Source organism: Dipodomys merriami, unplaced genomic scaffold (genome assembly GCF_024711535.1).
Source record: "Dipodomys merriami isolate MVZ:Mamm:240054 unplaced genomic scaffold, mDipMer1.0.p SCAF_8, whole genome shotgun sequence".
Taxonomy (NCBI): Eukaryota; Metazoa; Chordata; class Mammalia; order Rodentia; family Heteromyidae; genus Dipodomys; species Dipodomys merriami.
In genome coordinates this window covers 1717824-1734598 of record NW_027206401.1, presented here as the reverse complement: position 1 = coordinate 1734598, position 16775 = coordinate 1717824, and the positions used below count along the sequence as shown (strand labels likewise).

Here is a 16775-nt window from a genome sequence, read left to right as displayed (position 1 = left end):
GCTCCTGTGTAATTAATTACCTTGTTGACATGACCACAAGAAACGCACTTCCACCAGCAAGAGCCGTCGATGTGAGCGTGGAAGTCCACTGCCGCCAGCGCCGGGGCCCGCTTCCTGCTGCTACACTTGCCTTCCTTCTCTGCCCTGTGATCCCAAGGCTAGAGCATCCAGCCTTGTCAGGAAGGTCAACAGGCCCCAGGTATCTCTACCGTTTGACCTCTGTGGCACTGTCAAAGCCTACTCTCCAGAGAATGGCAAGGCACACAGCCAAGCCATGTTTTCTGCAAGCTAGGGAGAGAGAGAGCAGAGCTCCAAACGCTGATCGGCAACAGAAGCACAGAGCTGAAAGGCAGCCAGCTGACTGAGGTGGCTTAATGGCATTTTCCTTATTTAACCAATATATTATGTCATCTGATCATAAGATCTGGCGGCACGGGGCGTAAACCCCCACTGCTGTGCACAGGCGTGGAGGAGCAGCTGCAGGTCTCGGCATCAGAGCAGGGCCCTTTGTAAGGCCAGCAGGGTGGCAGATTTTACAGCTTGTATGGTTCTGGGTGGCAGGTGGCCGGGTAGAGAGAGGCCCTGGATCCTGCTGCCTGTCAGCATGCTCCAACTGCCCTGGGAGAATCTCCTTCTGACTGGCAGAAACAGAGCTGTGGAGCTAGGACTCCTTTGCCCAGCTTCAACTCCGCTTTGGAATTTAAGCCATGCACAAAGCCCTTTTGCCTTCAGTATTTTTCACATGTGGTCTTATATTCATGCTTGGTCAGCCCTGGATCTCAATTCTTCTAGTAACGCTTCTCACATAGCCGGGGTAATCGATGGGACCAACCTCACTCGGCTTTTTTGTTGGCTGAGATGGCGTCTCATCATCATCATCATCACCATCATCATTATTATTTTGCCCAGATTCGTCACAAGCCCCATTTTTCCCAACCTCTACATCTTCAATTGCTAGGATTCCAGGCATGAGACACTTTGTCTATCTGGAATTCAGCTCTTTAATGTTGGATGTCACCTGAGATGAGTTCTTGTCACAAAATCTCATCTGCTGTGTTACCACTGAGGCTAGGACAATTTAGCTGCACTAAATTCGTGTCAGGCTTCCGTCACTGGGTGAGGAGCAACTTCCTACAAGGCAGGAAGCTGGAGAGATGCCAGCTGGCGGCCCACTCTCTCCCTTTCCCATCTCATTTCCTCCTCATACGGAGCTCTGCCAGCAGGCCCTTCTCTCCCTCTCTTCCAGCCCTACCACCTCCATCCCCTTTTCTCCTTGGCCTCAGGGCCCCTCTCCCTAACTCTCAGCAGAGCCCCCCTCCCTGGCCTGCCCCAAAAGCAGCGTCCCCCCAATGAACCCAGAACCCCGTGGCTCGCCTACTCACTCTAACAGACCAAGAGCTGCATTCGGGACCCTGCGTGGACTCATCTGAGACTTGTCTGTCCCTCCTGGGTATTTGCACACCTGCCTCAACTGGACATGGCCACCAGTGTCCTCCTCAAACTAGCCAATCCAGTGGACTAGGTTCTGTCGCGGCCAGTGGTTGTCCTCTTTGTACTGGAACTGTTCCTTTGGAGGAATTTCTGACTACAATACACATGTAATAACGCTTCCATTCAAAAGGTAATACTGCTCATGAATTTAAATTTTCTGTTGCTTAAGAACTTGTGAACATACCACGTGCTCCTCCCAAAGTCCATCTGCTGATACTTGAGCCTGCAGGGCTCGGCGTGTGTGCAGGCCTCGACGTGTGTGCAGGGCTCAGCGTGTGTGCAGGGCTCGGCACGTGTGCAGGGCTCAGCGTGTGTGCAGGGCTCGGCACGTGTGCAGGGCTCGGCGCGTGTGCAGGCCTCGGCGCGTGTGCAGGCCTCGGCGCGTGTGCAGGGCTCGGCGCGTGTGCAGGGCTCGGTGTGTGTGCAGGGCTCGGCCTGTGTGCAGGCCTTGACGTGTGTGTGCAGGCCTTGACGTGTGTGTGCAGGCCTCCGTGTGTGTGCAGGCCTCCGTGTGTGTGCAGGCCTCGGCATGTGTGCAGGCCTCGGCGCGTGTGCAGGCCTCGGCGCGTGTGCAGGGCTCGGCCTGTGTGCAGGCCTCGGTGTGTGTGCAGGCCTCGGCCTGTGTGCAGGCCTCGGTGTGTGTGCAGGGCTCGGCGTGTGTGCAGGTGTGTGTGCAGGGCTTGGCGTGTGTGCAGGCCTCGGCCTGTGTGCAGGGCTTGGCGCATGTGCAGGCCTCGGCATGTGTGCAGGACTCGGAGTGTGTGCAGGCCTCCGTGTGTGTACAGGGCTCGGTGCGTGTGCAGGGCTCGGCGCATGTGCAGGCCTCCATGTGTGTGCAGGGCTTGGCGTGTGTGCAGGGCTCCATGTGTGTGCAGGGCTCGGCGTGTGTGCAGGGCTCCATGTGTGTGCAGGCCTCGGCCTGTGTGCAGGCCTCGGTGTGTGTGCAGGCCTCGGTGTGTGTGCAGGTGTGTGTGCAGGGCTCCATGTGTGTGCAGGCCTCGGCCTGTGTGCAGGGCTCGGTGTGTGTGCAGGGCTCGGCGTGTGTGCAGGCCTCGGCCTGTGTGCAGGCCGCGGTGTGTGTGCAGGCGCGTGTGCAGGGCTCGGCCTGTGTGCAGGGCTTGGCGCATGTGCAGGCCTCGGCGCGTGTGCAGGACTCAGCGCGTGTGCAGGCCTCGGCGCGTGTGCAGGCCTCGACGTGTGTGCAGGGCTCAGCGTGTGTGCAGGGCTCGGCGCGTGTGCAGGGCTCGGCATGTGTGTAGGGCTCGGCATGTGTGCAGGCCTCGGCGTGTGTGCAGGCCTTGACGTGTGTGTGCAGGCCTTGACGTGTGTGTGCAGGCCTCGGCGCGTGTGCAGGGCTCGGCGCGTGTGTAGGGCTCGGCATGTGTGCAGGCCTCGGCGTGTGTGCAGGCCTTGACGTGTGTGTGCAGGCCTCGGCACGTGTGCAGGGCTCGGCGTGTGTGCAGGCCTCGGCCTGTGTGCAGGCCTCGGTGTGTGTGCAGGCCTCGGTGTGTGTGCAGGCGTGTGTGCAGGGCTTGGCGTGTGTGCAGGCCTCGGCCTGTGTGCAGGGCTTGGCGCATGTGCAGGCCTCGGCACGTGTGTAGGACTCGGAGTGTGTGCAGGCCTCCGTGTGTGTACAGGGCTCGGTGCGTGTGCAGGGCTCGGCGCATGTGCAGGCCTCCATGTGTGTGCAGGGCTCGGCGTGTGTGCAGGGCTCCATGTGTGTGCAGGGCTCGGCGTGTGTGCAGGGCTCCGTGTGTGTGCAGGGCTCGGCGTGTGTGCAGGCCTCCGTGTGTGTGCAGGGCTCCATGTGTGTGCAGGGCTCGGCGTGTGTGCAGGGCTCCATGTGTGTGCAGGGCTCGGCGTGTGTGCAGGCCTCGGCATGTGTGCAGGGCTCGGTGCGTGTGCCTGTGGAAGGGGTGAGAGTACAGCAGGAGCCCTGGGGGAGGTGTGCATGTGCTTGTGCTTGTGTGTGCGCTTGTGTGTGTGCTTGTGTGTGTGCTTGTGCGTGTGCTTGTGCGTGTGCTTATGCTTGTGTGTGTGCATGTGCTTGGGCTTGTGTATGTGCTTGTGTATGTGCTTGTGCGTGTGCTTGTGCTTGTGCGTGTACGTGTGCATGTGCGTGTGCTTGTGTGTGCGTGTGCTTGTGTGTGTGCTTGTGCGTGTGCTTATGCTTGTGTGTGTGCGTGTGCTTGGGCTTGTGTATGTGCTTGTGCATGTGCTTGTGCGTGTGCTTGTGCGTGTGCTTGTGCGTGTATGTGTGCGTGTGCGTGTGCTTGTGTGTGCGTGTGCTTGGGCTTGGGCTTGTGTATGTGCTTGTGCGTGTGCTTGTGTGTGTGCTTGTGCGTGTGCTTGTGTGTGCGTGTGCTTGTGTGTGTGCTTGTGCGTGTGCGTGTACGTGTGCGTGTGCGTGTGCTTGTGTGTGTGCTTGTGCTTGTGTGTGTGCGTGTGCTTGTGCGTGTGCTTGTGTGTGCGTGTGCGTGTGCTTGTGCTTGTGCATGTAGACACAAATTCCACCAAGAGAACCATTCACCTGCCACTACTTCCACGCTTCCATTCCCACCCACGCCACCCTCCAGGCCCCATAACCCCAAACAGTCAGCTAGAGTCAAACATAAACGCTTACTTCTTCTGCGGTGTCCTCGGCGGCGGGATCTGCGTCCAGGCCAGGATCCTCCTCGCCGGTCTGACAACAGAAGCACATGAGGCACAGTGAACACCGCGTGGCTTTGCAAGCGTCTGTCCCCAGGCAAAGGGGGCACAGAGGACCAACACCAGCACCCTGGGAACCAAACCACGCTCCCTTGCTCCTGACCCACGTACATATCCACATGTCACTGCAGGGTGCTTCGTGCCAGCATGGCCAGAAAGGCAGTGCACACTCCTCCCTGCAGAGGGAACGAGTGCACAATTCCCAGAACAAGGGGAGAACTCAATTCACACAAGCTTCTACGAACAAGTACGGGAGAAGGAGATTTATATGGTGCTCAGAGACAAAAGCAACATGGAAACCATGACACAGAGGCATTGCATGTCCCACCAGTTGTGCAAGGAACAAAATCAGTGTTGGCATCGCACAGGAAGGAGTCATTCTCAGAGAGAGTAAAGACCCCCTCCCCCTGAGTGTCTGTGTAGCACAGACAGGGGAGCCTGGAGCAGGCCTCTGCTTCCCATTTAATGAAACAGGCAACCAACCGCTCTGGCTCTGCGCACATCTTTCCTGAGATATGAAGCCGGTCTAACAGCACCTACTGCTTTCCTGTGTGCAGAGCTCAGTGAAATGACACCCACCCAGAGCCAGCCCAGTGCTAGCCGTCACCAGAGCCCTAGGCCACAATGCACAAGGCCACCAACATTCCAGGTTAGCTACCACCACTGCTAACCTAGCATCCAGCCGGCGTAGCCTCTCAGCCTGACTGTGAGTCACCAGGAAATCATGATGGCCTTGTATTACTTTCAATGCATTGTGACATCCCAGAAAGTAAAGCCATGCTTGCTCCTCCAAAACCCGAGCTGGACAGACCAGCAGTACCTGGTGGACTGAGCCGTACCCGGCCTCTCTCATCTTTCCCACTTCCCCCCATAGCATGTCCCTGGCCATAAACACCTGCTGACAGCAGGCACCTCTCAGCCCTGCACATCTGAGCTGCGCCCATGAGGGAAACAGCTCAGACCAGGCACTCCTTGCTCCTCCTTTCCCTTGTGCCAGGAGGAGGGGGCTGGAGGCCTCAGGCTTCCCTTTTCTGGGAGGAAAGATGATTCTTATGAACAGTATCCGCTACCCCAGTTCAGTGGCCCAGGCCTCTAGGCACCCTGAGAGAGCGGAGGGAGGTCAGATGAAAGGAAGGCAAGGGGGGAAGGGAGGGAGAGAATCCAGAAGCTCTGGCTCCTAGACTCTGACACAGTTGGGCAAATTTTGGAGTTAAATTTGGGCAAAAGCAGATCTCTGTTGGAACTGAGATCTCCCAGCAAAGATCTTATTTTCAAAAATGGGGATGGGAGGGAATAATTGAAGGAGAGTAAGGGAAGAGGTGACAGTGTCCAAAAAGAAATGAACTCTTTACCAGGTTTGTGTAACTACGACCCCTCTGACCATCACCTTTACAATAACCATTTAAAAGGGAGGGCGTAGGCGCCATATTCACACCGGGTTTTATGACACACAATTTGGACTTTGGGGAGCCCAGCTTTCCCCTCCTTGCTGGGAGAGTGGTTTTAATGCCACAGATGGTCGAACCTTAACAGCACAAGCAGCAAAAGCAGCCCTGGACATCTACATTTCGGCTTGGGTTTCCTCAAGAACTTGAAATCACTTTAGGAGGAATATAAAGTTTTCATCCTTCTGTGTGAAGACGCTGCTTTTTCTGGGCTCTAATAACTAAAATTGATATCACTCCATCTTAAATCTACCTATTTCTCCAGGGTTTGCAAATCTGAAAAACTTGCTCTGAAAGCCAGTCTCGTTTGCTTCAGACAGTCTTAGGAAGTCACAAAAACACTTCCAACCTGCCCTCCTGCTGGACCAGCAAACCCAATGGGGTGGGGGCAGGGATGGAACAACTCTGCTTCATGATTTTTTTGGAATTTGCAAGCAGATTTCCAGGGTCAAGATCCATTTTCTTCATAATACGGATCTCTGTGGCTAGTCCATTTCCCAGTGAGCTTCAGAAATACTTAAGACTTGCACTGTTCCTGGGGTGTCGAGGGGTGCTAGGGAGTCCAGAGTCACCGCAGAAGACAGAGCCTTCTATGCCCCCCAGCGCCCCCCAGCAACTCCCAACCCCATCCACAGCTAACCGAGTTCTGGGCTCAGCATAACCCAGCTTACATCTCCCGTCTGCACAAGCAGTGAGGTTTGGACCCCCAGGGAGCATCAAGGGAGCTCCGGGAAACAGAAAGAACCTCTTCCTCCAATTTCTAGAAAAGGCAAATCTCTCACAGGGAAAAAAGAAATAGACAAATAGACTTAAGCCCTGAAATGAAGGACGGTGTCTAAGGCCTCGTCTCCCACACTGAGGCAGCCGAGGACCCCGGCAGCCGGCAGCCGCAGAGCCCACCCCCCACCCCGCCCCTCCCCTGCTCCAGTGTCTAGACTGTTCCCCCTGCAGTGCGGGGCCGTGGTGGAGCCATGGTCTGTACCAGGATCCACACTCCCTGCGAAACACCAGCCAGGGTCTGTGAATTTGGCCTTCCAGAAAAGTCTTCATTACAAAACATCACGTAAGTTCCCCTCCGTGGAAGAATCCCTCACGCCACTGACAAACCATGTTGCACGACAGTCTTGATGTGCACTCTGTGTTTGTAAAAGTACATCTGATTTAAAACAGCATTGGGTGTGTAAATACGATGGCGGGGATGGGTGAGGATTTGGGAGAGCTTTAGTAAGCTGTGAAATTAGCCACTTCTCAACAGCACTTGAAGTTGTATCAGCACAGCACAGGCACCGCTAGGGATTTAGTAGCTGTGCCTAACTTTGGGGAACTGCCTTTTCTCAGAAAAAAAAAATTCTAAGTGTGTAATTGAAATGGAACAGATTAAATTCCTGGGAACAGAGGTCTCCACCTCCCTGCGGAGGTGCACCAGGCACATGGCCCACACCTGAGCAGCCCCAGTGAGCTAGTGCCCCTGGCATGCATGCATTCATTCATTCATTCATTCACTAGTGAACCCAGCATCATTCACCATCCTCCCCCGTTAGTCTGAACACACGGGGGCACCTCTGCCTGCTCCTCACAGCACAGCTCAGGCGCCAAGCCTTCGGGTCTTATGCCTCCCTGTGGTAAATGAAGTCTAGAACTCAGAGCCACTTGTTGAAGGGAAAGCAGTTGGAGACAGACACGGAGAGGAGCAGCCTGGTGGGCGGGCGGTGGGGACAGCAACAGGGTTTCTACTTGTGTCATTCATGTACCGACAGTGCACATGACAGACACCATGTGTGCACCAGGAGCCGTGCCGAGCCGTGCACCACCTCACCGGTGCCGCTGCAGGCTCCCCGGCTGCAGGGGCTCCCCGGCCGCGTCCCTGCACGTGCTGCCACCCCCAAACCACGGAGAAGTGCCGCCTCCTGCAGACTCACCTCGATCTCCATGGGCTCCACCTCTATCTTTTTCCATAGCTCCAGTAACTGTGCGATCGGCATTTTGAAGACAAACTTTGCTTTTCCTCTGCACTCAGCTTGATAGTAAGAGAGAAAATAAACAGATTCAGAAAAGCCCAAGCAGCAAGCAGCCACACACTGAGGGTGGTGGGCCGAGGCTGGAGCCGGACACGGGAAGGAGCCGGTAGCACCCTGAGAATCAGGTGCTGGGGAGGACGCGGGGCGTCTTCTGGGTGGCTGCCGAGTCCTGTGGTCCCCTGCCAATCCCGACTCCAGCGGGGCTGCGGCAGGAGGCTGGCGGCGGCGGGAGGAGGAGGGAGGAGGAGGCTGTAGCTGGAGTCTGTCCTGCGGCTGGCAGGAGGGAGTCAGCTCTTCACTTCGTGGCGACGCTGGTCCCTGCCTCCTCCTTACGCCGCAGCTCCGCTCCCTCCCTCACTATTTTACCTTAATTGGCTCTAAACGAGGGTGAAAGTTGAGTCTGAGGATGCTGCTGCCATAGAAACTGCCTGGCAACGGAGGGCTGGGGAAGGAGGGACTGGAGCGCAGGTCTGCCCTCCCCGCCGCACCTCTGCAACAAGATCAGCACTCCCCAGACCCACTCCACTACCCCTCTACCCACCCAGGAGCTCTCCCAGGCCCACCCCTCCCCCCCAGCATCTCACCCACACCCACCCCTCTCCCTACCCCCCCAGGAGCTCATCCACGCCCACCCCCTACCCCTCTACTCCCTCCCTAGGAGCTCCCCCCTCCTTTCTGGAGGCTGCTCAGGCTCCACCCAGCAGGATTGCTGGGAGCAGGACAAGGACTTCTGGGGGGACAAATATTCATTCAAACACCTGACATCAGTCACAGGGTCTCACTCAATTTTTTTTCCACCTAACTTGCTCATCAAAGCTCCATTTTATAGATGAGAAAATCCTGAGGCTCAGAGAGACAGCATGCCCAAGGACACACGCCGTGGGACCGCAGGAGAGGGGTTGTGAGCAGCTGGCTGGGGTCGGTCGCCCCCAAGGAAAGGACAGTGTCCAGGAGCGGACGTCCAGCCCTGCGCGCCTCGGGAGCCAGGGCCTCTCTTGCCCCATTTCTGTCTTGGGGAGAGAGACAGCTGCTGGGGGAAACCCAGAACATGTGACTCCTTCCCTCGGGAGCTGGTGGTTGAGTCTAATTCAATTTAATCTTGCTCTGGGTGCAAGACTACACACCTCTATAGCCAATGCATTTATCTTTAAGAAAGATTGCCGGGAAAATCGCTTACTCCAAGTATCCATCTTTGTCCTTTTCATCTTTATAAGTTGTCCAATTCATTATTAAGAAAAAGACAACAAAAGCCAAATCCCAGATACTTCCTGTTTCGTGGCAAAATGAGTTTCAAGTTCAGGGAAGACTCTGTACAGAGTTGATGCACAGTCACTTTATCTTTCAGCAAAATGAGGCCAGTGAGGAGCTGAAGACTGATCCCACTCAGGATTAAGAATACCAGCAATGTCACTCACTTTCGCCTGGGACATGCACCGAGCAACAGAGCAGGGTGAGGGCGACCCATGTGCCAACTGTCATGAGGTCATCACGTGGAAGGCCACAGGCTAACAGACAAGTGAGGCGTTTCTTGTAATAAACAAAAGAGCATGCTGAAGACATGTCAAGAATGTTTAGCCTGACCACTGAAAACTGCAGGCAAAAGGCCACTGGGGAGGAGATGGGATAGGATTCTTAGTGGGCATCTGCAAAGCCCCCGGTTTCTGGAACTTTCCACAGGTGCACACTGAAGGAAATACTGGTCCTTTTGCTTAGGGAAGGAACATGGATGAGGGAGGAAGTTTGGACAGGATGCTGGAGTAGAATGGTGTCTTGAGAGATCTGAACATCGACAGACTTCTGGGAGATGCTGGGTTAAAAACTTTGTGAGAATCAGCTGTCAGGGTACACAAAAGAGCTGTCGTCCTGAGGTGTGTGTTGGGGATTGCTGAAAGGAGGTTCGTGAACTCAGCATGGCCTCTCTTTGTAAGCCCTGCGAATGTAACACTGGCTCATGCCCGAACCTCCCCATTCCCCTTTCATAGGTGAGGCAGGGCAGTTTGAGCAGGGATAGTGGGCAGGGCTAGACAAGACCGTCCACCACCAGGGATCTGGGTCTGCAGGACTGCAGTCTCCTTGTGCAGATTATCCAGAAACAAATGCTGAGAACACCTCCTAAACGCTGTCTGTGCACAGGCTGGGCCTGCAGGGCGGCAGGAAGGGACCTGGAGACAGGCCACCCGGGACCCAAAAGAAAACTCTCAAGTGGAAATATTGATCCAGGAAAATCTTAGCCCCGTTATAAGGCGTGTGTTGGGGAAGATGAGTAGTTGTAAGAGAAATGAAGGAAGTGATTTTTCTTGAGAATTACCTCTGCACTCCCCGGAGGATAAGAATCCCAGCAAAGGAGCACAGAAGTCAGGAGCATTTGGATACAAGTTCAATCCCAAGAGAACGGGGGCCACTGGCTGAAGAGAAACAATACCTCTGAAAGGGATTTCCAAGAAGCCCTCTGCACAAGCAACAGATTGCAAGAAAAGAAAATAGCAGTTGAAGCACCCTTTTGAAAATGGGCCTTTAATGAGCCAGATTTTATCGACTAAATGCAACGGGAACGGCTGGAGTCCCAAGTCCCAGAATCACGGTGACACAAGATGGGTGAGCTGGCATCAGACTCGCTCAAATGCTCTCCGGGAAGCCTGCAGAACAGCGGAAATTACTCTGCCTGTGTGCACTGATCGCTCCCCCTCAGCCTCTTTTCTTTTAGAAGGGAAGGACCGAGGGACGGGGCAGAGGGACCTCCTCACCCGAGCTCTCTAACGGGAAGAGGAGAGCTGGCTCTTCCCTGGGACCAAATGGACACGTTGCTGCCGAGTGCTGGGCCCCCTCTGACAGCGCAGCTGTCTGCATAGCCCGGGTTCCCCATCTGCACGGTGCTCTCCACACAGCCGCGGTGTGACTCAGGAGCAGAGGGGACAGATGCAGTGATGTGCAGTCCATCCGGGGCTCAAGATGGTTCGGTACCCTTGACCTCCACTGTTGACCTTGACAGACATCCTTACCAGCCTGGTGTTGTGTCCTGGGCTGTTACCTTGAGACACCCAAAGGACTTGGTGAAATAAATTACCAATTTCACTTGACCCTATTTCCACACTCTGTGTTTCACAAAATTTGGTTCTCTGAGAGCCAAACCCATGGGCTGGATCTCCCAAATCCTAGTGAAGGAGTCTTACCCGACCCCACCTGCTCCTGTGGAGGATGGGGTAAAGGAGGCCTGGCTGATGTGGGGCGGGCCCTAACCCAATAGGACTCCTTTAAGAAGGAGACCACCACGTAAAAGCGAGTCCCTGATGCCAGGGGCCAAGGAACCAAGCGGCCTGGAGCAGACCCTGGGGTCCCGAGGGGCCCGGGCGGTGCCCCCTGTGCTCAGACCTCCAGCCTCCTGGCCGTGCAACTGCATTGCTGTTGTTCAGACTGTTCCAGTCAGTGCCCCCTTGTCACATCTCCTCCCCGCCCTGCAGCAGAGAGAAGGCAAAAACATAACCATAAATCGAATAGCACTGCAGTGCTACAGTGCCCCGATCAGGGACAGGCTCAGGCAAACGCGTCTGCAGGGAGATGCTGCTGCCCCACCGCCTCCCTCCGCAGGGGCCGTCCACACGCACCAACGCCATTGTCGCCGCCACTGCCCTGCTGGCAGAACCGCTGTGGGTCCAGAAAGACACAAAAGGGAGCCGGGCGCGGAGCGGCTCCTCGCAGGATGCTGTCAAAGCCCATTTCCAACGCAACGGCGTCGTGACACACTGCACACAACAGCAGCTTTTCCCCTGAAGAAATTATTCACAAGGAAGGGGGGGGGGGCCGAGTACAGTGTGAACAGCCTCTCTTCATTATGAGAAGCAAATGATAAGCTAGGAGAGCGTTTTAAAAGAGCTTGCTGTTCCCAGTGAGCCTTGTGCAGTCATGCTGACCCAGGCTGCCACGTTCCTGCCACGGGCGCAGAGGCAGCCCTCCTCTGGGGAGCCGCTGGCCGGCATGTGAGGGCCCACCACCACGAGTGGCGTGCTTAAGGGAGAATGCACACACATGCACACACGCTCAGAGCACAGACAGCAGAAACGATGACACAGTGTCTTTGCTCCCAACTCGCCCGTGTTCTATGCCCACATACCATTTCCAGAAATTAGCACAGAATCTTATTAAAAAACAAACAAAAAGCAAACAACAACAAAAAGAAAACACGTCGAGGCCTGGTGCCCTCCAGGGTCCTACTAACTTGCTGGTCCTGCAGAGAGGCCCCGGTGAAGGCTGTCCTCATTCTAAATGCTGCAGGTGGCGCGATGGTCAACTACGCAGTTCTCAGGGATTGATCCAATTCCATCTCAAGCCACACGGATTTGTTCTAGGATTATTTCAGCTCCATACTGTAATCCTACAGCCGTGCAGCTGACAAAGCGTGGCCTCCCTGGGAGATGCCAGCCTGCCCGGGCCAGGGGAGGCACAGCACTGATGGGAAACGCCAGCACTACCCATCCAAGCCCTCCATGGGAATTCACTGAGCAAGCATGGCCTGTGATTGGGCTGCTGAAGCAAACGGAACACATGTCTCCACGTTGCTTTAAACTGGTTTTCTATTGAACTCAAGTTCTTTTGAGACTAGAGATGTGTGTGTATGCACAGGTGTGTCCATGTATATGTGTGTGTCTACAGTCTGAATGTGAAAATGGAAAGTTGTCGGGTGCTAGAGGCTCATGCTGTAATTCTAGCTTCTCAGGAGGCTGAGATCTGAGGTTTACAGCTGGAAGCTAGTCAGGCAAGAAGTCCATGTGACTTGTATCTTTAGTTAATCTGCAAAATGCCAAAGTAGAGCTGTGGCTCAAAGAGTAGAGTGCTAGCCTTGAGCGAAAAAGCTCAGGGAAACCCAGACCCTGAGTTCAAGCCCCAGGACTAACACACATGAACATGCAGAGAAAAAAAAACAATCCAGTGCAGTGGATTTGAGAAGTGACAGGCATCAAGGGCCAGACCAGTGCACGTGGGTTTTCTTCATTAACACTTCTATGTTTTAACCATGGTCAAGCATCTTTATTACAAAAGAAATGGCTCATCAGTCACCAAGTTCAGAAAGAAGAGGACAAGAAAATACATAAAGGGCTTAAGAGTATAAGTAGGAAATGTGAGACTGCTTCACGTTCACTGGAACAAGTCGTGATGATTGGCATTTACAGTAGAATATTAGGCACACAAATGGCACTTGTTAAATCCTCAAAACCACAGTATTTACTTTCTCAGAGATAAGTAATGAGTAAAAGCATGGTATTTAGAGGGATCTTCAAGATAATCTGTGTTGTAAGAGCTCAAGGCCGAGTTCCAGCCCCACTAAGTACACACACAAAAACTAAGAAACAAAGATAAAGATTAGCTTTGCAGCCAAGAGAAAAAAAAAAGATAATTTGTGACATGTGATTCTCCCTTAGAAGAGTTTCAAATGTGGCAGCTCAGAATCCATAAGACAATTAGGCTTCTTAAGACTAGAAATTGAAACCAAGAGCCAGTGCCTCATGCCTATAATCCTAGCTACTCTGGCGGCTGAGATCTGATGATCACAGTTCAAAGCCAGCCCAGGCAGGCAAGTTTATGAGGCTCTTATCTCCAGTTAACCACCAGAAAACTGGAAGTGGTGCTGTGGCTAGTAAAGCACTAGCCTTGAGCAAAAGAGCTCAGGGACAGTGCCCAGGCGCTGAGTTCAAGCCCCACAATTGACACAGGGGGGGGGGCAGAAAAAGAAAAAGAGAGAGAGAAAGAGAGAGAACATTGAAAGATTGAAAGGACAATTTCTGATATTTCTACTGGAAGGTGTGAATTTCAAAATCCAAGACCACCACATCCAAACACAGAAGCCCAACCCTGGCTCTTCTGTTCACAGACACAAGACAGTTGTAAAATTCTTATTTTTAATTGTTGGGTATGGTGATGGCACCATGTTATCGTTTTCTGTTGTGCGATGCTTGAATCAGGGCAAAAACATAGATCGTTTCTTTACAATAAAATCTTTCAGAATTCTTTTTGTTAGCTTTTAAAAATGTACAGGGCATTATCATTTGAGTTAGTTTGTTTTCTTATCCTCGAGCCCTTGACATTATCCTACATCAGGTCTTTTAAAAAGAAAAGACTTGGTGCTTGCTTACCTTGTTAGGAACTGTAAGAAAAGACCAGACGAGGCAACCCGGACTCGCAGCCTGGCAGGAGAGCGCATCCTGGGGGCGTCTGGTTTGGTTCTTAGGTTCAGCAATGGCTGGGACAGAAAAATGGTGAGAATAACTTTCTGCATCTTGTTTGCTGAGCTTTGAAAGGAACTGTACAAATCAAAACCATGGAAAGGTAAGCTTAGAAGGAGACGCCTGCAAAACTATGAGCTTCCACACAAATTCTTCCCTTGCATTTGCTCTGTCTGACCACTAGGAGAATTCCTCTTACAGAACAGGTCAATGGGAGACAAAGCCGTGGCAGGCCCCAGAGCCTGTGAGCTGCCCAGAGGCAGAGGACGGGCCACAGGAGCAGCTGCACCCGTAGACCCCCAGGAGTCCGTGGCTGTGGAGTCCCCCTCAGCCTGAACACAATTCCAAGAAAACCAACGTTGAGGGCTCATCATACCTGTGGTTGGGCCTCCCTCACGGGCTACAGGAAGGTCTTCCAGGTGCTCACTGGCTCCTGTTCAGTTACTCCGGGCCTAAAGCTGCCTCCAGCAAACCTGGCCCGTGCACAGGCTGCAAGGGGTGCTGAGTGCATGGCCCCAAAAAGTCTCTGGGGTCTCCATCCACCACAGCGGCTGGGCCTTCACCCGTCAGACCACAGCCAATGAGGCCAGTTCCCCGAGGACCCACGGCCGTGTCTGTGGGTCACTTCCGGTCACAGAAAACCATCGCCCGCTTTGCTGCTCACTTGTCCTCCATTCTCTCCACGTGTGGGTCTGCCTGTGCTCTAGTAATCACAGCTGAGCCTAATGAGCTTCATTTTCCTTATCACAGTGGCTTCTTGGGTAACAAAATAACACGTGGAGCCGGGCGGGCGTGGACACCTGGACCATGAAGACATGACCGCTTTGCAGTTCCTCCCAGCCGCGATCCTATCCCCAGCATCCAAATGCTGCAGAAAGGGATGAGCTCCTCCAGCGAGCCCCCAGCGCCTCCCAGGGCCCCCAGCTCCTCCAGCGAGCCCCCAGCGCCTCCCAGGGCTCCCAGCTCCTCCCAGGGCCCCCAGCGCCTCCCAGGGCCCCCAGCTCCTCCCAGAGCCCCCAGCTCCTCCAGCGAGCCCCCAGCGCCTCCCAGGGCCCCCAGCTCCTCCAACGAGCCCCCAGCTCCTCCCAGAGCCCCCAGCTGCTCCCAGGGCCCCCAGCTCCTCCCAGAGTCCCCAGCTCCTCCAACGAGCCCCCAGCTGCTCCCAGGGCCCCCAGCTGCTCCCAGGGCCCCCAGCTGCTCCCAGGGCCCCCAGCTACTCCCAGAGTCCCCAGCTCCTCCAACGAGCCCCCAGCTCCTCCCAGAGCCCCCAGCTCTTCCCAGGGCCCCCAGCTCCTCCCAGGGCCCCCAGCTCCTCCCAGAGTCCCCAGCTCCTCCCAGGGCCCCCAGCTCCTCCAACGAGCCCCCAGCTGTTCCCAGGGCCCCCAGCTCTTCCCAGGGCCCCCAGCTCCTCCCAGGGCCCCCAGCTCCTCCCAGAGCCCCCAGCTCTTCCCAGAGCCCCCAGCTCTTCCCAGGGCCCCCAGCTCCTCCTAGGGCCCCCAGCTCCTCCAAGGGCCCCCAGCTCTTCCCAGAGCCCCCAGCTTCTCCCAGGGCCCCCAGCTTCTCCCAGGGCGCCCAGCTCCTCCCAGAGCCCCCAGCTCCTCCTAGGGCCCCCAGCTCTTCCCAGAGCCCCCAGCTTCTCCCAGGGCCCTCAGCTTCTCCCAGGGCCCCCAGCTTCTCCCAGAGCCCCCAGCTCCTCCCAGAGCCCCCAGCTCCTCCCAGGGCCCCCAGCTCCTCCTAGAGCCCCAGCTCTTCCCAGAGTCCCCAGCTCCTCCCAGGGCCCCCAGCTCCTCCCAGAGCCCCCAGCTCCTCCCAGGGCCCCCAGCTCCTCCCAGGGCCCCCAGCTCCTCCCAGGGCCCCAGCTCCTCCCAGTGCCCCCAGCTCCTCCCAGGGCCCCAGCTCCTCCCAGGGCCCCCAGCTCCTCCCAGGGCTCCAGCTCCTCCCAGGGCCCCAGCTCCTCCCAGTGCCCCCAGCTCCTCCCAGGGCCCCAGCTCCTCCCAGGGCCCCCAGCTCCTCCCAGAGCCCCCAGCTCCTCCCAGGGCCCCAGCTCCTCCCAGGGCCCCCAGCTCCTCCCAGGGATGCTCCTGGAAGCCAGAGAAGCTGTCCTCACGGCGCTTCCTGCTGGTGACTTCAGCTGGTTATGGTGCAGGGTCAGCTGTCCTTTTCTATAAAGACGCTTGATTGAAACAAACCAGCACACCTACCCACTTGTTTATTTCATCCAGCTTTTTTTTTAAGAAAAGTTTTTAAATGCTGGCTTGATTTCCTTTAAAACCAGCTTTGTGTCTCACGCGTTGAATGTTTTTCTTCCCTGCAGCTGATTACCACAGCCTTTTAGATGGCACTCCTGTCAGCTGATGATAAAAATAGATGTTTTCCTGGTCGGTGCTGTGGACGTTTCTCTGTATGTGGGACACAAATCTCTGCTCTTTCTTAAGAAATGCATCTACGGAACTGCAGAGCCAGAGGACGGGCAGGGGTAGATGTGCGTGTCTACCTCTCTGACTTCAGGTCACGCGTCATAGCTAGCTGGCAGCCAGATCAGAGGAACATGGTTGCTGTGGACACAGAGGGACTGCAGAGGTGGTCAGCTGGGGGCTGACTGGCACCATTTCCCGAGCCCCTGTGCCTGTGCGCAGTGGGGCAGAGAGCAGAGGGGACCACACTGCCTTCCTCCTTGGGGTCGGCCTCTCTCCCCAGTAAAACAGAGTCTTTAAGGCACATGACTATGAACGATCCCTACAAGCATCACCCTGAGGGGGGCCCATGCTCACCTGGAGCCAGTGCCCCTTCCATCCCCCATACCCCTCCAGCCCCCCTGCCCTCTCCGTCTTTCCCCATCCCCCTCCATCCCTCTCCACCCCCTCCATTCCCCATCCCCCTTCTTCCCCCTCCATCCC

At 55.5% G+C, this 16775-nt stretch overlaps 2 protein-coding genes across 4 annotated transcripts in view; one reads left to right on the top strand and one right to left on the bottom strand.

The window, feature by feature from the left end:
- The window catches only part of Rps6ka2 (ribosomal protein S6 kinase A2), a 193828-nt gene extending 179426 nt beyond the window's left edge, over positions 1-14402 (bottom strand). The window contains exons 1-4 of one of the 3 annotated variants that reach the window (XM_070010339.1): positions 14255-14390; positions 13789-13895; positions 7565-7662; positions 4115-4174 (exon numbers count right to left, since the gene is read on the bottom strand). In XM_070010339.1, the coding sequence (XP_069866440.1) occupies positions 4115-4174; positions 7565-7627 (123 nt within the window). In that variant the 5' untranslated portion in view covers positions 7628-7662; positions 13789-13895; positions 14255-14390. Of the gene's footprint in view, positions 1-4114; positions 4175-7564; positions 7663-13788 lie in introns of all 3 variants that reach the window. The other 2 variants (XM_070010342.1, XM_070010338.1) reach the window with 2 other exon arrangements.
- Positions 14403-14758: 356 nt separating this feature from the next.
- Positions 14759-15616, top strand: LOC138819344 (uncharacterized). The gene has a single exon (XM_070010802.1). It carries the CDS (start codon positions 14759-14761, stop codon positions 15614-15616), a length of 858 nt encoding a protein of 285 aa, XP_069866903.1.
- Positions 15617-16775: the final 1159 nt, after the last annotated feature.